This window comes from Monodelphis domestica, chromosome 1 (assembly GCF_027887165.1).
Source record: "Monodelphis domestica isolate mMonDom1 chromosome 1, mMonDom1.pri, whole genome shotgun sequence".
NCBI lineage: Eukaryota > Metazoa > Chordata > Mammalia > Didelphimorphia > Didelphidae > Monodelphis > Monodelphis domestica.
Window position 1 is genome coordinate 205,762,726 of NC_077227.1, and position 25,253 is coordinate 205,787,978.

The window sequence follows — 25,253 nt, forward strand, 5'->3', positions numbered from 1 at the left end:
CTATTATTATTGGTTCTAGACTCAAACAGAACAAGTCTTATTTGTCCTTCATGTGACAACCCTTCACATACTTGAAGATAGTTATTATGATTTGATTGCCCCCTTAGTATTCTTCTGGGCAGGATAAATATGCCCGTTTCCTTCAACTAGTCCTCAGTGTTGTAAATTGAAGGCCTTTATTCACCCTTGTTGCCTTTCTGTGGACACTTCCCTGATTATTAGTATACTTCTTAAATCATGGTTCCCAGAAATAAACACCATACTGTACTCCAGATGAGATTTGATGAGTACAGTGGAAATATTTCCTATTCCTATATCCCTCTTCATGTATCCCAAGGTGTCATTAGATTTTTTGACTGCAGCTTCCCTTTGCTAATTCATTTTATCAGTTAACAAACAATTATTTTTTTAAACCCTTACCTTCTGTCTTAGTTTCAGTTCTTTTTTTTCTTTTTTTCTTTTTTTTTAGTTTCAGTTCTAAAACAGAAGAGTGGTAAGGGCTAGGCAATAGGGGTTAAGTGACATGCCCAGGGCCACAGAGCTAGGAAGTAGCTAAGGCTAGATTTGAACCAGGACCTCCTCTTGATGAAACCATAATGACTTTTTGTAACCATCATTTCCCTTTCTAGATGTTTGACAGCCACCTCTTCAACAGTTTATTCTAGAATTTTCCTAGAAATTTGAGTAAAATTAAGTGCTCTCTAGTTTTCAGACTCTCTTCTCATGCATTTTTAAAAAATTAAGATATTTACCCTTTTCCAAGCTCATATTTCTTCCATTTTCCATGTTTTGTTTTGTTTTTTTAATATCACTGATAGCAGCCACATCTGCCAGATCTTTTAAGACCCAAAAAAGTTGTTCATCTGGGCCAGGGAACTTAAATTTGTCAGGGGCCACTAGATACTTTTTTACTGTCTCCTTACTGGCATATGAACTTTTTGTTTCATAATTTTTAATGTAAAGGTTACTTTGCTTTGTAGATAAAACAGAAGCAAAGTAGTTTAATCGGCCTTCTCTCTTTTGCCAGTTGTCTCAGCCATCCTGATTAAAAATTCTATCTCTTCTTTGATATGCTTCATTTCTTCTCACTATAGCTACACAAAAGATAGAGGGAAACCCCTAGTTTTTTTTTTGTCTTTAGCTTCCTTTGCCAACCTCAGTCCATTATGAGCTTTAGCATGTGTTTTTATATCTATTTTCTGTTATGTTGTTTCTATCTTCTCTCCCTATCTTTTAAAAATCTAAATTGATTGGTGACTTCATTGTGGATACACATTAGCCTTCTCAAATACCACTTTTCTTTCTCATTGGATTTGTTTATCTTTAATTTCTTCAGAATTTCATTCTTTTTTTTTTTAAACCCTTACCTTCTGTTTTAGAATCAGTTCCAAGGCATAAGAGTGGTAAGGACTAGGCAGTTGAGGTTAAGTTTTCTCATCCAGGGTCACGTAGCTAGGAAATATCTTAGATCTGATTTGAACCTAGGACCTTCCAAATCTAGGCTTAAAGACAACTGTTAATGAACTCCAACTTTATACATCAAATCTCCTCTATATGCTCATCTATCCTTTCTTCTTTTGTTCTAGTTGTTTATTTGTTTTTTTTTTTTTTGCAACAGGTAGCCCTTTTTCTCAAGGTTAACCTCTCTACTTTTTAAAATATATTTTTTTGTTTTTTTACATCACCATAATTCCCCCAGTATCTTTCTCTCTTCCCAAAGCTATCTCACACAAAAGATAATGTATTTTAAAGACAAAGAAAAAGAAAAAATAAGCTCAGCTGATTTGACATTGAAAAAGTGAAAATATGTACAATGTACACATAGTCATGGACCTTTCACTTCTGCAAAAAGTTGGGTTGGGGTTTTCTTCTATCTTCTTTTAGGCTGTAATGGCTTTTTATAATTTTTGCAACATTCACTTTTGATTTTTTTTTTTGGTGATTCTTTCCTGTTGTATTGTAATTGTATGTGTTATATTCTTAGTTTTGCTTACTTCACTCTGCATTATGTATATATGCTTTATGTATATATGCTTCTCTGTATTCATCACATTCATCATTTCTATGAAGATTAACTCTCCTCTGATTGTGAAAGTGAAATTAACTCTCACCTGATTGTGAAGATTTAATTAACTCTCCCCTGACTATTTGTAAATTTAATCACCAAAAGTGTATATACCCCACTCAAGCTTGAGTGAGGGAGGTCTGTGACCCATGTGTGCTATAGTGGGTGACAAATCAGTGTCTGACTTCCCCCTGGGCAGTCCTACCTAAAAGCTTTATGTGTAATTGGTACATATCAAATGAAGGAAGTGACAAAAAATAAATGGTCTTTAAAAATGCCAAGAAACTTCCGGCAAGGGAGCTCTTCTCTCTTTAGTCTTGACCTGACTTTGGAGGAGCTCAGGCTTGAGATCTCAAACTGCTTCCCTTTGGACTGACACATGGTGAGTGAAAAAAAGGCTGACTCCTTTCCTTGGATTTTCTGAAGGAACTAGCCTCAGGAGAGACCATCCCCCTTGAGAGAGGCTCCCTGCATTCCCAGGTCCTTGGCTTAAGACTGAGGCCCCTGCAGCTAAGGACTAACTAGCTCTGCCTGGGTTTAGCCAGGGGTTGGAGCAAAATACTTAGTGTATAGGCTAGGTATCTTACCTTATCCTCTCTCAGATTTCCTTACTTAAACTCTTTTTATATTTTATAAATAAATTGTTAAAATAAATCTCTTTGTAATTAGTTAAATTCCTGGTGACCCTATACTTAAATAATCCCTTCCAGCCTTTTATAAAAACCCCATATATTTTCTACCCCTTACATTTCTTACACAGAGCAAGGTTTCATTGCATTCATGCACTATAATGTCTTTAGCCATCAATAATCATTTCCTTTGCCTCTAATTCTTTGCTATTAGTAAAAGTGCTGCTATAAATATTTTAATGCATATGCAACTTTGTTTTTATGCATGGGCCTTCTTGTGCTATAATTCTGGTAATAAAAAATTCTCTAGGTCAAAAGGAATGTTAAATTTATGTATGGTCGGACTGAAATATTTAATTGGTGGTTGCCAGGGATTTAATTTCTAAATCCCAAAATGAATTACTAAAATAGAATGGAATTTATAATAGTTTATTTTACCATAAAGGGAAAATATTTAGAAATGAGAGAGAGAGAGAAAAAAAAACAAAAAACAAAACTCTGGCTTCCTCTGAGCCAGGTAGAAATTCGAAGGCCCTAATCAGGGAAAGGACAATGGGCCTTTCTCGGAGGTTCACACCTCCAGAAAGGCAAGAAAACTAAGTCAGCTTTTACTCACCATGGTGACCTGTCTAAAAGGAAAGCAGTCTGAGGTCTCCTGCATGAGCTCCTCCTGGGGGCCAAGTCCGTGTGTCTGTCTTCAAGTCTCTCCTCAAGTGTCTGTCTTCCCTCCAGCTCTGAGTGCCTGATCCTTCATGCCATGCCCATGTGACTGATCTCTAGACCATCTGCTAGTCTGTGTTCTCGGATCTCCCCCTTCTGGTCTCTGTGGTTCTCTATTTAAAGATCTTTTTCTCTTGTATCTTCTTCCCAAAATTTGACATCTACCAATCCCAGAAGCTGCTCTCTCCAGGACAGCCCACTCTTTAGTTCGCACCTTTTTTTTTTTTTGGTTAGATTATACCTTTTTTGGTTATATCATGCCTTTTGTAGTTAGTTGGCACCTTAGTAGTTAGTTCAATACCTTTAGTGGTTAGTTACTTTTTTGTAGATCAAAGTGGGTAGATATACTTCAAATACTGAGTTAACACTTTTGGGTATTAAAATCTAAAAATAGACTGGGAATTACAATTCAATCTTCCCAATAAAGGAAGAAGTACCTTCATTGTTATAATCAGAGGATTATAATTTAATCTTCACAATCAAGGAAGAGCTAAGTACCTTCATTGTTACAATCAGGAGATAGCTAAATCCAATCTTCACAGGAATGAACATTTTAATAACTTTATTTACATAATTCCAAATTATTCTCCAAAATGATTATACTAATTCATAGCTCCACCTATGATATACTAATATGCCTGACTTCCCCAAAACCCTTCCAAACTTAACCGTTTCCATCTTTTGTCATCTTTGCCAGTTTGCAGGGTGTAAGGTGAAACTTCACAGTTGTTTGGATTTATATTTCTTTTATTAGTGATTTAGAGTAAATTTTTATATGGTTTTTCATAGTTTGTAGTTCTTTGCTCACATCCTTTGATCTCATGTCTACTGGGAATGGTGTCTGGTCTTATAAAAGGCATCCCAAAAGTCTTAATGCAGTTTTAAGCTTTGATAGGTCAAAATTAGAGATGGACTTTGTGGATGCCTATACTGAATATATGTTAATTGCTTCAATATCCTTTGATTCTAAACTGTTATCAGAGGAATTTGATACAAAGTGTTTTTTCCCATTTCACCATTTCCTTCTTAACCTGTATGCATTAATTTTGTTTGTGCAGAAACTTTTCTATTTAATGTAACCAGAGTAATTTATTTTATTTTTCATAATTGTCTCTGTCCCGTTTGGTTAAGAATATATCTCTTACCCATAGGTATGAGAGGTATGTAGTCTATTTTTCTTCTGATTTAAAAAAAACAGCATGATCTTTAATATTAAGGCCATGTATCTAAGTAGAATGTATTGCAGAATGTAGTATAATGTTTTGACTTGCCAGTTTTTCCAGTAATTTCTATCAAATAAAGTTATTTCTTAAGTAATTTATGTTTTCCAGTTTATTGAACACTGGGTTATTGAGTCCCATTGTTTCTGATTCTCCCTTATCTAATCTTTTTTTCTTTTCTTTGTGTGTGTGTGTTTTTTTTTAAACTCTTATCTTCTGTTTTGGAATTAGTTCCAAGGCAGAAGAGCTGTAAGGACTAGGCAAGTGAGGTTATGTGACTTGCCCAGGGTCACATAACTAGGAAGTATCTGAGGTCATATTTGAACCCAGGACCTCTCATCTTCAGGTCTGGTATTCTGTTCACTGAGCCACCTTACTGCCACTATAGTCTCTTTTCCGTTGCTCTACCTATCTATTTTACTAAATGAAATTGATGACTGGTTCTTTATAGTATCATTTGAGCCCTTACCTCTTTTCATTATTTCCTTTGATTTTGAAATGATTTGTTAATATTGTCATTTTTATTATATTCAAAGAATAATTTGTGATTTAATCTATATAAGCCCTTTGTATGCTTTGGTAGATTTCCCCAGCTATTTTATGCATTTCATAGTTATTTGGAATGGGATTAACTCATCTTTTGCCCTTGAGTCCCATCACTTTTTGGCTTTTTCTTCTTTTTTTTTTATCACAGGCATTTTTGTTAACAGACCATTAGAAAAACAATCATGGTAGAGACCTTTAGTTCATTCTTCTAATAAACCTGTTGATCTGGTCTTCCCTTTTACCAGTATCTCCACATTCCACAAAATGTTTAGTCTTTTTCTTCATTCCACCCCATGGAGATGATAATTTGAAGGGCCACAGGAAGTTGTTGGCAGCTTTGAAGTGCTTGCCAACAGTGTAGATCTCATGGATCAGTCCTCCAGGCAGATAATTCCATACTTACCAAGAGATTTTTCAATAAGGGCATTATCAATCAGGACAATTCTGTTTCTTTTATTTATTTGTTTCTTTATTTTAAGATCCTAACCCTTTCACCTTAGAATCAATACCATATTTTGGTTCCAAAGCAGAAGAGGGTTAAGGGCTAGGCAATGGGGATTAAGTGACTTGCCCAGGGTCACAGAGCTGGCAAGTGTCTGAGGACAGATTTGAATCTAGGACCTCCTGTCTCTAGGCCTGACTCTCAATTCACTGAGTCACCCAACTGCCCCCTACCCTCCACCCCATTCTCTGTATCTTGATCTTACCATAACCATAACTTGTAAATTAAGTCATTCACAGACTTCAGGTTTGGGTAACCTCATGCAATATATGGTTCCATGATCCTTAGCATGTTAATGGCAGCCTTGTTAAGTTTAAAGAAAGTGCCGTTGGAGATCTGGCAGAGACAAAGGAGCTGCAATACTTTATGGACCTTTGGACTAACACCATTGATACCTCTGATTCTGATCACAAAAGCCGACTTGGGTTCAGCAGGTACATGGTAGTTGCCATCTTTGCATGCCATTCTGCTGGATTTCACTTCTGTATATCTGTCTGTACTTTTAATAGGCATTAGCTTTTTCATAGATAACTTTTCTCCATATTTTTCAGAGCTTTTTTATAGCCTTCTTCAAGTGTTTGGCCTTCAGTATTGCTGATGCCTTTTGCTGTTTCAGAAAAGATTCTAGAACAGGGGGTAGTTTCATCTGTGCCCACCATGATTTCAGCCAGAAGAAAAGGCCCCTTCTTGTCTTTTCAAGAAGCTTACCTCAGAGATTATTCCATCTTTTTCTCACCTTCAACTTGGAGCTTTCTATTGGATTCTCCCCTGTTGCCTATAAGTATGTCTAGTGCACCTGCTCCTTAAAAACAAAACAACAGAAGCCTTCAGTTAACCCTGCCATTCCCTTAAGCTTTAGTCTTAAATCTCTCCTCCTTTTCACTGCCATGTTCCTAGAAAGAAATGTTTATTCTCATGTCCTCCACTTTAACTTGTTCTGTTTTTACCTCTTCGAGCCAGGCTTTTAACTACCACTCTAATGAAATGGATATTTTAGTCTTTTTTTACTGCTTAATTAAGTTGCTTTTTCTCAGACTTCATCTTCCTTGACTTCTCTTGCAGTTTATGATATTCTCTCAGATTATCATATTCTTCCTTTTATTCCTCCTGTGGTGTTGTCTAGTTCTTCTGTCTTTCTAAGCATTCCTTTTTAGTCTCTTTTATTGTTTCATCGTCTGTTTCCCATTCTTTTTCATAGGTGACCCATAAGGTTTTATCCTTGACTTTTCTACTATTCCTTTATTATACTTTTTCTTCTAGGGATTTCATAAATTCAACTGGTTTTTATTATGAAACTATACAGATAACTCCCCAAACTATCAAGTCTCTGGCCTTCTTCTAAACTCCATTTGCCTATCACCAACAAATTGCTGGAGATCCTAACTTTGTTATCCTTTTGACAACTAAGCCTTAACATGACCAAAATAGAACTCATTATACCTTATTTATCTGTTCCTCAAACTTGCTTTTCCTTCATAATTTCCTCTTTCAGGGGCACTCCATCTTCTCACCTAGGTTTTGTGGCCTTCCTTCTTGATCAACTACCACATTCAATCAATGGCTGAGTTGGGGCAATTCTACCTCTCTAAATCTCCCTAATCTGTTCACTTTTTTCTATTCATGAGGCAGTCAACCTTGAACAGCAAAGGTAAAGAACTTCTTTAAAGCAGTTTTAGATTACAGTTATGATTTAGTACTCAGATTTGTCTGTCTGAGTTGCCCTATCAGGGAAATTATATTGGTTATAGATAACCTATCTCATAGGTAAGTTCCATTTAAATATAGTTTTTTGTTATTTACTGATCTTTTTTATTAAAAGAGAGAAATCAGTAAGGAAAGATTTACTCCCATTACAAAAGGATATTTACTTACTAATATCCCCTAATGTATCTTAGTGTCTATTTACATAACATTAACTGCTTGAGAGATAGGGAAATTGAATCAAAATAAAATTTAAAACTAAAGTGATAGGAGCCATTCTTAATGGAAGAGCAATTTTAAGACATTATAATGGAAATAAATGGGGGAAATTGGATTTTGTTTTTGTGCAAAAAACTAGAGGAGGACCCTTTTACAAAGCATGATACATTTATTCTCAATTTAGATCAAGGGTTCTTAACCTAGAATCCTATCTCTTTGGGGTCCCAAGGTAGATTTCAGAGTCTGTGAACTTAAGTGAGAAAAACAGTACATCTTTATTTTCATTAGCCTCTCACTGAAATTGAGCATTTCCTTGAATTATTTAAAACCATTATTCTGAGTTGTCTATAGATTTCAGGTGCCTATCCTGTATCCAACTATCCAGTACAAAAAAAAAAAAGTAAAAATTCTGTGTTTAGGCTATTTTACACTGTACTTCATTTCCCCTACTGGGTTGGGACATATTTAATTGCATTAAAAAAAACAAAACACAAAAACCCCTTAATTGTAATTCCAAGGAATAAGAATGGCAAGGGCTAGGCAATTGGGGTTAAGCAATTTGCCCAGGGTCACACAGCTAGGAAGTATCTGAAGCCAGAGTAGAACCCAACTCCTCCTGACTCCAGAGCTGGCTCTCTACCCTTGAACCAACTAGCTGTCTTCCAATCTTATTTTAAAATAGGGTCTTATCCCTTTTGTGTTCTGATGTACTGTTGTGTAGTACCAGAATATGTGAAAAAACTAGCTATTCTCAAAGTATAGAAACTTTTCTCCCTAGCAGGTGCATTTTGTATCCTCTAGCTTGGTTTCCCTAGGATTAAGTTACAGCCCTAAAACTGTCATGACTTAGACTTTTCAGGGTAGTTTGGAGATTCTCAACCCCATGCATATCTGCTCTTTGATTTTTGTCTTGCTAGCCTTGTCTGTTTTCACCTCTGTTTACACTGATAGAAACCAGGTTGAACTACCCCTAAATCAATCTTTTTTCACACTGTAGGAAGATATCAGCTGACTGAGGACATAGGATTCACTAGGTTCACATATCCACAGTGATTAATGTAAAATCTGATCCTATATGTGTTTGTATGTATCCTTATATGTGGAAAGATAATAAATACACAGAAGGATAAATGGGTTTCACAGGTGTACCTTCCTTTTCTCCTGTCATTCACTAGAATTTATTAAGTAAGGTAGTGAAATTGAGTAAAGTCAGGAGTGGGGAAGGGAAAAAGCATTTGTTTTATTTTATTATCATGGAAAACACTTCCATTTTGGTCATTGTTGTAAGAGCACACTCGTACATGACCAATACCCCAAAATAAAACCATAAACACACTAATGTGAAAGGTAATATGCTTTGATTCACAGCCATCCAACCCCAACAGTTCTTTCTCTGGAAATGGATAGCATTCCCCTTCATAAGTCTTTCAGAATTGTCCCAGATCATTGTGTTGCTGAGAATAACCAAGTTTTCACAGATGATCATCGTCCAGTATTGCTATTATTGGGTACATTGTTCTCCCAGAGCTGTTCATTTTGTTATGCATCAGTTCCCACAGATCTTTCCATCTTTTTCTGAAATCATCTTGCTTATCATTTCTTAGAGCACAATGTACCAACATGTACTACAATTTGTTCAGCCATTCCCCAATTGATGGACATCCTTTCAATTTCCAGTTCTTTGCCACTACTAAAAGAGTTGCTATAAATATTTTTGTATAAGTAGGTTCTTTCCCCTTTTTTATGATGACCTCTTTGGGATACAGACCCAACACCAGCATTATAGGATCAAAAGGTATGCACAGCCTTATAGACCTTTGGGCATAGTTCCACATTGTCCTCCAGAATGGGAACAGACATTTATTAGGAATCTAATATGTACCTGGCACTTCGTGCAGCTCTTTAAAAATATTGTCTTATTTCATCCTCTCAACAACTCTGTGAGGCAGGTTCTATTTTTATCCTATTTTATAGTTGAGGAAAATGAGGCAGAAAAAGATTAAATGACTGCACAGGGTCACAGAGTTTAGTAAGTGTTTGAGACAGGATTAGAATTCAGTTCTTCCAGACACCAAACCCAGCACTCGGACACACTATACCTCCTATCTAAGGAGTGTAAAAGGGAATTCTTAATCCCTTGCTCTAACTTAACTGGGGAAAGCTGGCTGGAGGTAGGAGCTTGCACAGTAGACAGAAAGGGGTTAAATGAGGAAGTGGTGAAATGTGTTGGAGGTAAACCCCATCATTGACTATTTCAGGGAGGATAGAAAGTAATCCTTCTACTCACACTTGGTGTCAGGCCAGGATTCCCGCTGCACTTTGGAGATTACTAATTTAAGTGTTCATTCCTGGCAATGGACTGTATGCCTGTTATTCAAGGATCAGTCTGACTAAATTTGGAGTAGATTATCAGGCTGAGCATAGGGTCATAAATTCTCAGATATGATATAATAATTTTCAGAAAGATTTGAGCTACTTTGGGGAAGGAATACTCATACCAGTGAAATGACAACTTGAAGTGTTGAAGAAAGTTGGTAAATTTAACTAGGAGACGTGATCTTGTGTACTTACTTTACTACACCAAGGCATAAAGGAGAAGGAACCCTTAATTGTGCAAAGGGGGCAGAAGTCAAAGAAAGATGATTAGTAAGGGTACCATTCATTTCTTTTCCTTTACATGTTTTACTTTTAGAAATTGTTAGCCCCACGAAATGTGAAGGATGAGGGGATGAATTCTTACATTATGTCCTAACCTTCAGTTTTCCATGTACTTTCCTTTTCTGGCAATTGACCACACATTCCTCTGGCTCCTGGGATAAGGGGGTGATCAAAAAAGAGTGTCGTGTAGTCACTCTTAGCTTTAACCTAGTTTTGTGTACTTTATACAAAAATCTTTCCCTTTGAGAAAAGTGTCAGATTTCCTTTAACCAAAAAGAGCAAATATATTTGTGAAAACTTATACCTGAATAACCCCAAAGGAGTTAAAAGAAATCAGAGATCGATTCTGATTTGGAAAAATAGAAGAGTTTAGAATTTTCTGATAATTTAAGTTGTTATTCCCAACCTCTTCAGCTGGGAATGTATGATTGATAATATATAGTGTATGTGTGTGTTCCTATGCATAAATTCTGCTGGTTCTTCAGTCTTATTTTGAAGATAATTGTGTTATTACCCTTATAAATAGTAGATATTTTGAAAAATAGGAAATATGTGTTGCTTCAGTTACACACTCCTCTGTATTTAGAGAAAGAATTGGTTGTGTCCCACAGAAATGACTTCTAATACTTTGCTATTGTTTTTGTTAATTTTTGTGCTGTTTTTTGTTCTCTCATAATAGGAAATGTTAGATTCTTGTAAGAGTCCTGCTCCTTTTTTTATAAACTTCTCCAGAATCAAGCAGATTAAAGATTTGAAAGCTGAAATCAGACAGGTAAAGTCTTCACTTTTAGCATTTAATGTGTTCATGTTTACTTTACAGTTTTGCCAGAAAGAAAGTTTTATTGATTCTAAAATCAACATCCCCTTTTCTTTTTGCCTTATATCCTCCCAAGGGAATATTTCACTAAATTACAAGGGGGGATGGCCACAGATTATCTCCTTTTATTTACTTAGCCTCTTCTCTCCTTCCCTTCTTGCAATGAACCCTTATCAGCAGCATGGCCCAAGTGCTGTATTTTTGCCCACAGGTGAGTCTTTTTCCTAAGCTACTTTATGAATGAGCCATATATTATTTTTGTGTCTCTTATAGAAGACTTTGGAACTTGACCTCTTAACATTAGAAAAGGATACAGCAGATGTTGTTCATCCTTTCTTTCTAGGTAAGTGGTTTTAATTAGTGAACAGTTGCTAGACAGTTCAGCCATCTCTTGATTATCTTTGTTAACAGAAGAGACCAAGAACCTGTAAGTAAAATGTAAAAATAATAAGGCATAATATCTTATATTTTTGAGAGATGTGGGATTTTATAGTGTCATTGTTCTATATCTTTTCTGACATCTTGAGCACTTCAAGTAGTAAACAGGAACAAACAATTATGAAATAAAAAACCTTATTTATTGGTAGTTTTATCCTCACCATTTGCCCATAACCCTTACAAGTATGGCAAAAAAGTTAACAATCTTCTCCCCATCTTCTTTTTTTTTTTTTAATTCTTGCCTTCTGTCTTGGAATCAATACTGTGTATTAGTTCCAAGGCAGAAGAGTGGTAAGGGCTAGGCAATGGGGTTAAGTGACTTGCCCAGGGTCACATAGCTAGGAAGTGTCTGAGGCCAGATTTGAACCTAGGACCTCCCATCTCTAGGCCTGGCCCTGAATCCACTGAGCTACCCAGCTGCCCCCCATCTCCTATATTCTGATAGAACTTTATGAAAAAATAAGCTTATGAAAAGCTGGTCAATAGGAGATGGTGACAAGATGCAAAGGTTATGATTCTTTCTATTTTAATCTTTCATTTATTATACACATAAGTTGAAACATTGTATGCAAAATATAGTAAGAGAAGCAAATCTTAGATCTCTGTTGATAAGGAAGAGAAAAATAAAATAAAAGTGAATTAAACAATTCCTATCCTAATGGTTTTTTAAATTTAAATTTAATTTAAATCAGAAATTGGGAATTTTTAGTTTTATACTTAATATCATCAGTTCCATGGGGCAAACAAGTACTGATATGCTATATCCCCATTTATATATATAGTTGGAAAATTCAACATGACCTTAAAATTCTGTACCACAGTATTCTTTAAAAAGTGGGTGTGTGCATATATGAAGGATGATTTAAGTTTGTCTGTATTTATATTTGTTTTTGTTGGTTTTTGTGTTACAATCTCTCCCTTTCCCTTTTTCGGAATGTATCTGTCTCTGTCTTCCCACTATATTCTCTATTTCTTAACTACCTGTGCTTTAGAACTGGAGTATATTTAATTTATTTTTTATTTATTATATTGGCCTTATTATTATTATTATTATTATGGCTTATTAAGTAAATTTGTATTCTCTTACTAATTTTAAAAGTAAATGTGTAGCATTTCTTTTCTTTGATTAAAAAATTATTAAATTTGCTTTTTTCTTATATGACTCAGTTGATTCTTTTTCCTGTGTATTCTTCACATTGACTTAAGTTATAGCTTGTACTTTTTTAGATACTATTAGCATTATAGAGTTATGTTTGCATACACCTGATAAAAGTACTGTTTTAATTCAACATATATATTTTCTGCTATGTGTAATGCACTGTGTTAAATCCTGGGGTTACAAAGTCAAAACCAAGATAGAATATGCATGAAAGGAGCTTACAGCCTGTTGAGGGGCACATGGTGACCCCAGGTAGTTAGGTAAATAGAGTATTTATACCAAATAAAGATGGAGTAATTTAAGGGTTGGGTGAATGTAGGGTGACTCTTTAAACAGAAAAAGGCCTTTGAGGTAATAGACCTGAGACTTGAAGGATACTAAGGGTTCTAAGAAGTAGAAATTGGGAGAGGGAGAATTGTAGGCATGAGCAACCAAGAGCCTTGGAGATGGCCTGGAGCCAGGAGCTAGAGTGTCATGTATGATCAGCAGCAAGTCACCTAATTTTGCTGTATCATAGAACAGGCTAAATCATTCTCCAAGGAGGTCAGAGAAAGACCTCAAAATATCCATAACACTTTTTGTGGTAGCAAAAAGAGAACAAAGTTGGGTCCTTTGACTTAGGGAATGGCTGGATAAATTGTGGTCTGTATGTGATAATGAATACTATTGTACTTCAAGAAACAATGAATATAATAAGGAATTCAGAGAAAATTAGGGAAGACTTGTTTGAACAGATGGAAAGTAAGAAAATGCTCCCATTCCTTTCTGAAAAAATATATATCACAAAATGGAAATAGAAGAAATCCACTGGTCACTTCCTAAAAGAAACCATAAAATGAAAACTCTTAGTAATGTAGCCCAAACTAAGAGCTTACAGATTAAAGAATAAAATACTGAAAGCAGCCAGATAAGAAAGAATTAAAGTACCCAGGAGCTACAGACAGGATGACATATGATTTAGCAACCATCACTATCAAGGAACAAAGAGCTTGGAGTACTATATTTCAGAAGGCATAGGATATAGGCTTAAAGCCAACAATTACTTGACCCAGCAAAACTGAATATAAAAATGGAATGTTTAATGAAAGGGAGGACTTCCAGTATTCATAATGAAAAGACTAGAGCTGGGTAGAAATTTTGAAGTTCAAGCATAGGAGTTAAGAGAAACATTAAAAAGTTAAACAGAAGAAACAGTGATAAAGGACCAAATGTAGGTAAATGCTTACATTTTAATACGAGGAGATGATACCTGTGTTGCTTATGAACTTTATCATCATCATGAGACATAGAGGGAATCTAATAAGACAGAAGGCTTAGAAGTGGTTTTATCATGTCTTGATAATCTTAAAAATAGAAAAGGAAGAGAAAAGGAATCCACTGGAGGTGGGAGTAGGGGAAGGGAAAAGAAGTTTAGGGGAAATTATCTCCAAAAATCAGGTTATACAAATAGACATCAATACAGATGAGGAGGAGATGAACACTTGAACCTCAGCCTCATCTGAAATGTTTAAAGAAGGGAAGAATATACACATAGAATTGGATAGAGAAATGCATATCATTCAATAGAAAGAGAAGGAAAAGGGGAGAGGACTGGTGGGGGGATTAGAGGAAGGGTAGATTAAGGGGGGTGGGGTTTGGTCCTAAGCAAAACAAACCAGAAGGATGTATGAAAATACAGCTCTTTTTGAGGTAATAAAATTTGGGAATCTGAGGAAGTGCCCCAAAATTGGGGAATGACTGAGCAAGTTATTGCATAATAAATATGATAAAATATCATTGTGTTATCAGAAATGAAGGGAATAGTTTCAGAGAAATTTTGGAAGACATAAACTGACAGCATTAAATGGACAGAACCAGGAGAACAATTTATACAAAGACAATAATATGCTAAAGACAAAGTAACTTTGAAAGAATTAGGAGCTCTGAACAGTGTAATAACAACCATCTATGATTCTAGAGGACTAAAAATGAAACATGCTACATATCTTCTGAGAGAGAGGTAAATACAGAATGAGACATTCTTTTTGGAAATGGCCAAATGAAGAAATTTGTTTTGCTTGACTATACATGTTTGAAACAAAGGTTTTCTTTTTCCTTAGTTCTTCTGATCAAATGATATATTTGTAAATTGCTTAGCACAGTTTTTGGCACATAGTTGGCTCGTAATGAATGCTTATTTCCTCCTAATGTAGGATAGTTGGGAAGAGAAGGTGAAAAAGACAAATTTTTACTAAATAAAAGTGTGTGTATGCATGTATGTAAACACAGATGTGCACACACACACATACACACATAATTTTTCAAAAGTACCAATCCATATATAATTGCTAGTACTTAGATACAACACCATGTAGGGAAACAGGAACTTGACTTAGTAACAGACAAGATGATGGGCAGGATATAGCTAGAGGAAACTATGAAGTTCTGTTAAAGTAATGCTATTTTTTTAGAGCAGGGTTCTTAACTTTTGGGGGTCATGGTCCTTTTTGGCATTCTAGTGAAGCTATGGGCTATTCGTAGAAGAACATTTTTTAATGCAGACAAAATACATGGCATTTCAATGGAAACCAACAGTATTGAAATAGTTATTGAAATATTGAAAAGAAAGTTCACAGAATGCTAGGTTAAGAGCTCTGCCTAAGAATGAGTTAGCAATTTAATTTATAAATGCCTTAAGTTCTTCACAGTTCTGGTGAATGAATTTCTGTTTCAATAAAGCATATGTGGGAGTTACAAAGGAAGGAGTAGTTAGTGGTCCTGTCTTTAGAAAGATAGTTCTATAGAGGTGGGACAAATGGAGTAGTTAATTATATATGAATGAGTAGTTGAAATACAAACAAATAAGCATCTTACTCTGCAGATACATGCTAACTAATTCTGATTAAGTTAAAAGGACAAGATGTGATTTGAGGAATAGGGAAAATATTTCACTTGAGAGAAATAATATAGCCAATGACCCAGAAATAAAAAATAAATGAAAGGTGCTAAGTATATTTGCCTAGATAGAATAGAGCACTTGAGCTACAAAATAGACAAAAATAATAATTATTAAATATTGAGAAAAGTGTAGAGATCATGGTCACAAATTTTCATGTGAAGTAGTAAGCAATTGGAAACCACAGTAGGATTCTGAGAGAATGTATTGGGTAGGTCAAAACAGCACTCAAGGTAATTGATTTCCCAGACTATTGGACATGTGAAGGCAGAGTCCATATGTGAGAATGAAGGCTTTATTTATGAAATTTAAAAAGGGCAGATTTGAGAAAGGGAAAGTAATTGGGATTTGGTGATCTTGATTAGGTATAGGGAAAGAGGGAGAGTTTCTTAGATAAAATCACTGCTAGTGACAAAGCGGGAAGAAATGATTAGCGAACTCAAAGCTAACATCCTTTACCCTGTTTACTTTTTTACATTCACTACTTTTGGTTTATGTAGCTCAAAAGTGTGAGGCCCTGCAAAACATGAATCAGCACTTGGAGACTGTGCTGAAGGAAAAGAAAGCCCTCAGACATCGACTGATGAAGCCCTTGTGCCAGGAGAACTTGGCCATTGAAGCCATTTACCACAGGTCAGAACTTGGAAAATATAAATAATGAGTCTCTATTATTTTGATAGTTGCGATCTTGTGATATGGAATCAATCCACTTGTAAATAAATAATTTTAGTGACATGAAATAAACTTACATAGGACTTGAGGGTTCATAAGAGATTTTCTTCACAGCCATCCTGCAAGGTAAACAACATAAATAGTATTATTTCCATTTTCATAAGGATACTGAGGTCCAGAGTTTAAGTGAATTGAATAAATCCACACATCTAATCTAGATCAGTGCTCAGGATATAAATGCCGACCATCACATTTTAGAACCAATGCTCTTCCCATTATGATACTTTGCCTTTAGAATAATCAAAAGATTCAGGGCTAGAAGAAGAGAGATCGTGTGGCCTAGAGTTTCTTAACTTTGTTTGTATTGTGGACCACTTTGGTAGTCTGGTGAAGCCTCTAGGTCCTTTTTAAGAATAATATTTTTAAACAATTGAAGGAAATGCTAAATTTGAGTTATATGTTATTAAAAATAATATATAATCCCCCCCATTCAGGTTAAAAGAACCTAATTTAGTATAGCCCCTCATTGTTCAGGAGGAAATTGAGAAATGAGGAATTGGTGTAGAGAAGTTAGGAGATTTGCCAAAGATCACATAGCAAACAGAGCTATAATCCAAACCTAGTTCCTTCAGAATTTAAATTCAATGCCTTCTCTATTTCATCGTGTTGCCTTTTATTATGCATTACTAAGATTTCCTTTGATCAATGTATTTAGTGATTCTTTATGGAAATTTTTGAAAATGGTAATAGGTTGAGCCTAAAACTGGGGAAGGCATCACACTTATTCTCTTTGGCTCTTGAAGGTTGATTGGAAGTTGCAAAAGGGAAATTCAAACTTGATATGGGGAAAATTTCCTAATTAGTAGAGCTGTAAAAAATACACAGTATTGGTTCCAAGATGGAAGGTAAGAGTTTAAAAAAAAAGAAAAAGAAAATACTTGGTTTCCTTTCAATGGTGGTCTTTTTTTTTTAATCTTACTTTCTATTTTATTTTTTTAAACATTATTTTTATTTGGTCAATTTCAAACATTATTCATTGAATACAAAAGTCATTTTCTTTTCCTCTCTCCCCTCCCGCCACCCTTCCCACAGCTGACGCGCGATTCCACTGGGTATCATGTGTGTCCTTGATCTGAACCCATTTCCACGTTGTTGGTATTTGCACTAGGATGTTCATTTAGAGTCTGCATCCCCAATCATATCCCCTTGGCCCCTGTAGTCAAGCAGTTGCCTTTCTTCAGTGTTTTTGTTCCCAGTTTGTCCTCTGCTTGTGGATAGTGTTTTTTCTCCTAGATCCCTGCAGATTGTTCAGGGACATTGCATTGACACTAATGGAGAAGTCCATTACCTTCGGTTGTACCACAATGTATCAGTCTCTATGTACAATGTTTTCCTGGTTCTGCTCCTCTCACTCTGCATCACTTCCTGGAGGTCCTTCCAGTCTCCATGGAATTTCTCCACTTTATTATTCCTTTGAGCACAATAGTATTCCATCACCAACATATACCACAATTTGTTCAGCCATTCCCCAATTGATGGGCATCCCCTCATTTTCCAATTTTTGGTCACCACAAAGAGCGCAGCTATGAATATTCTTGTACAAGTCTTTTTCCTTATGATCTCTTTGGGGTACAAACCCAGCAGTGCTATGGCTGGATCAAAGGGCAGACAGTCTTTTAGCGTCCTTTGGGCATAGTTCCAAATTGACCTCCAGAATGATTGGATCAGTTCACAACTCCACCAGCAATGAATTAATGTCCCAACTTTGCCTTACTTTCTATTTTAGTAATAACTCTAAGACAGAAGGGTAAGGGCTAGGCAATGGGGGTCAAATGGCTTGCCCAGGGTCACACAGCTAGGAAGTGGCTGAGGCCAGATTTGAACCTAGGACCTCCCATCTCTAGGCCTGGCTCTCAGTCCACTGAGCTACCCAGCTGCCCCCACCAGGTCTTTTTAACTGGAGGTCTGGAACTCTTTTCACTGTTCACCTTGCTGCCCCAGGAGAAGTCTTTAAGAAAGGGCTGGTTGACTACTTGTTGTGTCTATACTCTTGTGGAGGGCATTCTTTTTCCAGTGTGGCTTAGACTAGATGACTTCTGAAGTCCCTTCCAACTTTGAGATTCTGTGTGACCCTTGGGAAGTTGTGTAAACTCCCTAAATCTGTTTCTTCATCTGTAAAATAGATTAAAAAAAAACTTGCATGAACTTCTTCAATGAGTAGCCATGCAGCCACTTCACAAGATTATTGTGAACTAAGTGTTTTGGGAACTTTAAAATGCTTCAGAAATAGGGGTAGCTGGGTTGCTCAGTGGGTAGAGAGCTAGGCCTGGAGACAGGTGGTCCTGGGTTCAAATTTGGCCTCACACTCATCGCTGTGTGACCCTGAGCAAGTCACATAACCCTAATTGCCTAGCTGTGACTGCTCTTCTGCTTGGAAACCAATACTTAATATAAATTCTAGGACAGCAGGTAAGGCTTTTTTTTTTTTTTAAGATGCTATAGAAATATGAGCTATTACTGCTTCCACAGGAAGAAATTTTCAAAGCTGGGATGAGTTTAAAATTCTAGGCTGAGAGCACTAAATGGATAAAAGTATTCTTTAGTACATCTAGTTGACAAATTCTGACATTTAACTTTAGAAAAGAAACTGCTTTATGTTATTTTAATTTATTCCTTTCATTTATCAGCAGCAGAATGTGTACAGACAAAATGCTTTTGCTAAACTAGGAATTCGAAGGCCATGAATCTAAATGGGCCTTTTCCATTTAATGGTCATGAAACATGGGTGAGACAGTCTTCTGAGCTTTAGTTTTGCTATCTTCTGAACAGAGATGAGAAAGTACCTGCATTGTTTACCTCCTTCCAAGGAGTTTTGTGTGGATTAGATGAAATAGTATATGTGGGACTGTTTTGAAAAATATAAAGCTATACAAATATAAGGTCTTAAAAATTAAGCAAAAGAACAAAAAGTTGAGCATCTGCTTCCTTATGTTTTCTCTACCAGTGATTTCTCACTTAGCCCTGAGCAAATCACTGCCACTCTTTATAATGAAGTTTTTCCAATCCAGTATTAAAGTAATGCATGAATATTCTAAATATCTTTATATAGTGCATGGCACATAGAAGTGAATAAATATTACAGAGCACTACCTCCAAAGAGAAATAATTATTTTAAAGTATTTTTGGTTACAAATACCTCAGAATTATTTTTTTTAACCCTTGCTTTCTGACTTAGAATTGATTTTAAGTATTGGTTCCAAGGCAGAACAATAATTGGGATTAAATGACTTGCCCAGGGTCACACAACTAGGAAGTATCTGAGGTCAGATTTGAACTCAGGACCTCCCATTTCCAGGCCTGGCTCTGTATTCACTGAGCCATCTAGCTTCCCCTCAGAATATTTTTAAATGTAGAGTTTTACTCTGTTCTACCTAATATATCAAGATCAGTTTGAAATAGATTGAAATTATGGGAGAGTGTTAATTTACACACACACAAAATTGTTGATAATGAAGATATGATTCTTTGGTCTCTTTCCTTTTGGAGCTGTAAGAACTAGTTGAATAAACATTTGTTTGTATGGAATGACAGGGTTCTCCTGAAAGACAGGGAGAACAACCAAATAATTTCTGAATTTTTTAATCCATACATTTCTTTAAAAACCAAGTTATTGCATATGTACATATAATCCAATTTTTACTTAATTATCTTTTATTAAATTATAGGATAGGTTTTAATCCTCTCAACTGAGATCAGTTCTGGCCAACAGATGGATTCATAAGTGAATTCTATCAAACATTTAAAGAATAATTAATCTCTATACTATACAAATGATTTGGCAAAATAAGCAAAGAAGGAGTCCTACGAAGTTCTTTTTATGACACAAATATGGTGCTGATACCTAAGCCAGGAAGACCAAAAACAGAAAGAAAATTACAGATCAATTTCCTTAATGAACATTGATGCGAAAATATTAAAATACTAGCAAAGAAACTACAGTAATATATCACAAGGTTTATTCACTGTAACTAGATGGGATTTATACCAGGAATACAAGGCTGGTTTAATATTAGGAAAACCATCAGCATAATTGACCAAATCAATAATCAAATTAACAGAAATCACATGATTATCTCAATGCAGAAAAAGCCTTTGACAAAAATACAGCACTCATTCTTATTGAAAGCATTAGATAGCATAGGAATAAAAGGGCCTTTCCTTTAAATAATAAACAGTAATTATTTAAAACCATCAGCAAGTATCACCTGCAATGGGGACAAGTTTCCAATTTCCAATAGGGACAAGCCTTTCCAATAAGATCAGGAATGAAGCAAGGGTGCCCATCACCACTACTGTTCAATATTGTACTAAAAATGTTGGATATAGCAATAAGAGAAGAAAAAGAAATTGAAGGGATTTAAGTAGGCAATGAGGAAACTAAACTATCACTTTGTAGATGATATAATGGCATACTTAGAGAATTCTAGAAAATCAACTAAAAAACTAGTTGAAATAATAACTTTAGCATACAGGATATAAAATAAACCCATGTAAATCATTAGTATTTCTTTATATTCACAACAAACCTCAACTGCAAGCGTTAGAAAGAGAAACTCCATTTAAAATCACTCTAGACAATATAAAATACTTGGGAATGTATTTGCCAAGATAAATACAGGAATTATATGAACACAGTTACAAAACACTTCACACAAATAAAATTAGATCTAAACAATTGGAAAAACATTAATTGCTCATGGGTAGGATGAGATAGTATAATACAAGTGACAATCCTACCTAAATTAATTTACTTATTCAGTGCCATAGCAAGCAAACTACCAAAAAGCTATTTTATAGAATTAGAAAAATTATAATAAAATTCATCTGGGAGAAGAAAAGGTTAAGAAAATCAAGGGAACTAATGAAAAAAAATGTGAAGGATGGTGGCTTAGCAGTACCAGATCTTAAACTGTATGTAAAGCAGTGATCAAAACAATCTGGTATTGGCTAAGAAATAGAAGGGTGGAGACTAGGGGTAAATGACTTCAGTAGTCTAGAGTAGTTGTTGTTGTTTGTTTTTTTTTAATTTTTAAAACCCTTACCTTCCATCTTGGAGTCAATACTATGTATTGGCTCCAAGGCAGAAGAGTGGTAAGGGCTAGGCAATGGGGGTCAATTGACTTGCCCAGGGTCACACAGCTGGGAAGTGTCTAAGGCCATATTTGAACCTAGGACCTCCTGTCTCTAGGCCTGGCTCTCAATCCACTGAGCCACTGAGCTGCCCCCAGTAGTCTAGAGTTTGATAAACCTAAAGATCCCAGCTTTTGGGATAAGAACTTCTGGCAAAAACTTCTGGGAAAATTGGAAAACAATATAGCAAAAATTAGGTTTAGATCAGTATCTCACACTGAAATCAAGATAAGGTCAAAATGAGTGTATAAACATAATGAGAGATAGTATAAGTAAATTAGGGGAACATAGAATAGTTTACCTGTTAGATCAGTGGAGAAAGGAAGGATTTATAACCAAACAAAAGACAGAGAACATTATAAGATGTAAAATGAATAATTTTGATTATCTTAAATTAGAAAGGTTTTGTATAAACAAAACCAATGCAACCAAGATTAGAAAGGAAACAACAAATTGGGGAACATTTTTCATAACAAATTTCTCTGATAAAGATCTCATTTCTCAAATATATAAAGAACTAAGTCAACTTTATAAGAATCCAAGTCATTCTCCATTTGTTAAATGGTCAAAGGATATGAATAGACAGTTTTCAGATGAAGAAATTAAAGCTATCAATTATCACATGAAAAAATGTTCGAAATCTCCCTTGATTAGAGAAATGCAAATTAAAACAACTCTAAGGTACCTCTCCACATTCATCAGATTAGCCATTATGATAGTAAAGGAAAGTAATAAATTTTGGAGGGCATGTGGCAAAATTGGGATACTGATGCATTGCTGATGGAATTGTGAACTGATCCATTCAGGAGGGCAATTTGGAATTATGCCCAAAGGGTTATAAAAGAATGTATACTTTCTGATCCAGGAATACCACTACTGAGTCTGTATCCCAAAGAGATAAAAAAAAAATGGGAAAGGACTGATTTGTACAAAAATATTTATAGCTACTCTTTTTGTGGTGGCAAAGAATTGCGGCTGAACAAATTGTGGTATGTGATGACGATGGAATGCTATTGTACTATAAGGAATGATGAACAGGATGATTTCAGAAAGAACTAGAAAGACCTATATGAACTGATGCAGAGTGAAATAAGAAGAACCAGGAGAACATCATAAATAGTAACTATAATATTGTGGAATGATCAGATGTGATAGACTTTGCTACCAAAGCAAAGAGTTAGAGACTGGACCTGTGATTTCACTGACCTAGGGAGCTATTCTGAGGGACTTTTGAAAAAGAATGCTATCCACTTCTAGAGAAAGAACTGTTGGAGTAGAAATGCAGATGAATTCATGATTTATCACTTGTTTATATGGTTATATATTTTGGGGGTTTGGGTTCTATAAGATTATTTGCTTATAAAAATAATATGGAAATGTTTTGTGTGATAATACATATATAATCCAAATTTAATTGCTTGTCATCTCCAGGAAGGAGGAGAGAAGAAAGGAGGGAGATAATATGGATCATATGACTTTGAAAAACTTATGTGGAAGTTTATTAAAATTTTTAAAATTTAAAAAGTTCTGGCTGAAAGAAAAACTAGAGACAACTTAGAAAACCCCTCCATTAACTTTGATCCTCTCCTAGGTATGTGGTACAATTGCTGGATCTGGCAGTGAATTTCATTGAGAAACTAGAATCCCATGTTGAGACCATAAGAAACATTCCTTGTTTAGACTCCAGTGTGAAAAATATGGTAAGTTCACTTTAGTATCATTTCTAAAATTATTTTTACTTCATTTTTAGTTAAGCCTTGAGTGGTGAAATTACATGCTATATATATAAAAATATATATAATGAGAGATGGGACTAGAACCCAGGAAAACCTGATTCCTGTTCCTACCTTTTCCCATTTAAGATACTATTCTCTTCTGATTATCTGCATATTTTTCTCTTCACTCCTTTAATAACTTTAAACACATAATCTTCTCTATTCTGCCCATGCTCTAGTAAAAAGTACTTCTGAGATCTATGCCTTCTATGACCCACCACCTGGCTAACTTTGTCTTCTAGGTCCTGAAGTTAACATAATTCATGAGAGATAGTATCTCTCATGGAGACATCTCCACACCTCCACCTTTGTTCTTCCTTATCTCACTGATAGTCCTGTTTTACAACCAACAGCTTAGCATGCCAAACAACCCTCTTTAGTTCAATCTTTAAATGTCTAGCATTGCTGACTTTTGAAGTTGGCATACTTCTTCTCTTTAAAGCTTTCTTTTTCAGAAGTTAGCTCATTTGTTCATATAGTAAATGTAAATTACTTTGAAGTTTTGAATATTAGTATTTAATTTTCATACCTTAAACTTGTGTGCATGTTCACTGATATGTATTTTCTCACTTTTTCCTTTCAAATGTTTTAGGATAGGGCTTTGACAAGAATGACTGTCTTGGAGGGAGAGACAGAGCAACTGATAGAAAACATATTGAAGTGGAGAGAGCAACAAAAGGAAATTTCTTCTTCTATCACCAAATTGTTTTCTGAAGATCTCTTCAAAAAAAGCACAAGACTGTAACCACTCTTCCACCTTTCAGACCCAAACTCAGAGCCATCTGACTCTTGATACCAAATGATGATGGATGATTTTATTTCTGTTTACCAACATGTGGGGTTGATGTCCATTCATAACAGAAGAATTTACAGGCTTTCTTGCTAATTCTACTCATGAAACCTCTTTTTCTTAGTTTTATTTGAGTCCATTGTGACCAAAACTGATTTTACCTCCTTTTTTTTCCATATAAATGGATTGATGTATTTAACATAAAGGATAATGCATTTGATCCGCACAGACTACACATGGGTGTGACAAGAAACCAGTTGCCTAAATCTATTTACAGTAGTTACCCTACTCACAACAGATCATCCAAACTAGGGGAAATCTTTACAAGCAGAAAGCTAGTTGAATCTGACATTGCTTCTACTGACTAGGTTGAGAGTTATCTCTGAATGGTCTACAGGAGTAGTCATGGAGGAAGAAAAAGAACTAAGAACAAGTAATTTGAAGAAAAATGGGACAAGAAAGGGGCAGATTGTAGGAATTGGCACTAATAATTGCTTCAGACACATCTGATCCTACTGGTGCCATAAATATCCTCTCCTATTTTTGTTTTTTATTAAATAGAAAGTAATCGGCATTTCTGCAGTTCTGATATCTGCCTTCATACCTCAACACTCACTCACCTACATAGTCAGAAGATTCAGTTTATACATCTGCTAACTTATATAGGTATTATAAAAGCACCTTGTATCAGATGACTTTACTACACAGTGTAAAGTATGAAGTCATTAAGAACCCAATCACTCTTTTTGAAATCCATTTTCCTGGTAAATTGATGTGTATCTCCATGTTGAGATCTAATGGTTTTGATCATAATTATCCCCGTTTGTTACTCAACTTAAAACCCCATTATTTCCAGAAATATTTTAACATTAATCTTTGTCTCTAAAACATCATACTGTCAGGATTTTTTTTCTGTGTGATTGAGGTAAATTGTGTTAGCTGATTTTGATGTCTTTTCACTTGCCTATCTCTGTTCATTTGTTTTTATTGAATTTAATAAAATCAACCAACATAAACATTTTTCTATCCAAAGAACAGAAAAAAAAAGGACTACATGTAAAACTGTATATCTCTACTCTGCCAGGTAATTATAAGCTCTCTTCCATTCGATTGTCATCTATGGCAGGGACTTTTTTCCCTTCCTTTGAATCCTCAGAGCTTAGCACAGAGCCTGGCACATAACAAGTGCCTAATAAATGCTTCTTGATTTGCCTGAA

General features: G+C 35.3%; 1 protein-coding gene across 3 annotated transcripts in view; it reads left to right on the forward strand.

Annotated features, from left to right (window-relative positions):
* Positions 1–25,253, forward strand: part of HAUS2 (HAUS augmin like complex subunit 2) — a 31,311-nt gene extending 6,058 nt beyond the window's left edge. For all 3 annotated transcript variants that reach the window (XM_007472424.3, XM_007472423.3, XM_001363301.4), the window contains exons 2-6: positions 10,940–11,032; positions 11,351–11,420; positions 16,110–16,242; positions 23,063–23,171; positions 23,839–25,253. In XM_007472424.3, coding sequence (XP_007472486.1) covers positions 10,940–11,032; positions 11,351–11,420; positions 16,110–16,242; positions 23,063–23,171; positions 23,839–23,991 — 558 coding nt within the window. In that variant the 3' untranslated portion in view covers positions 23,992–25,253. The remainder of the gene's footprint in view (positions 1–10,939; positions 11,033–11,350; positions 11,421–16,109; positions 16,243–23,062; positions 23,172–23,838) is intronic.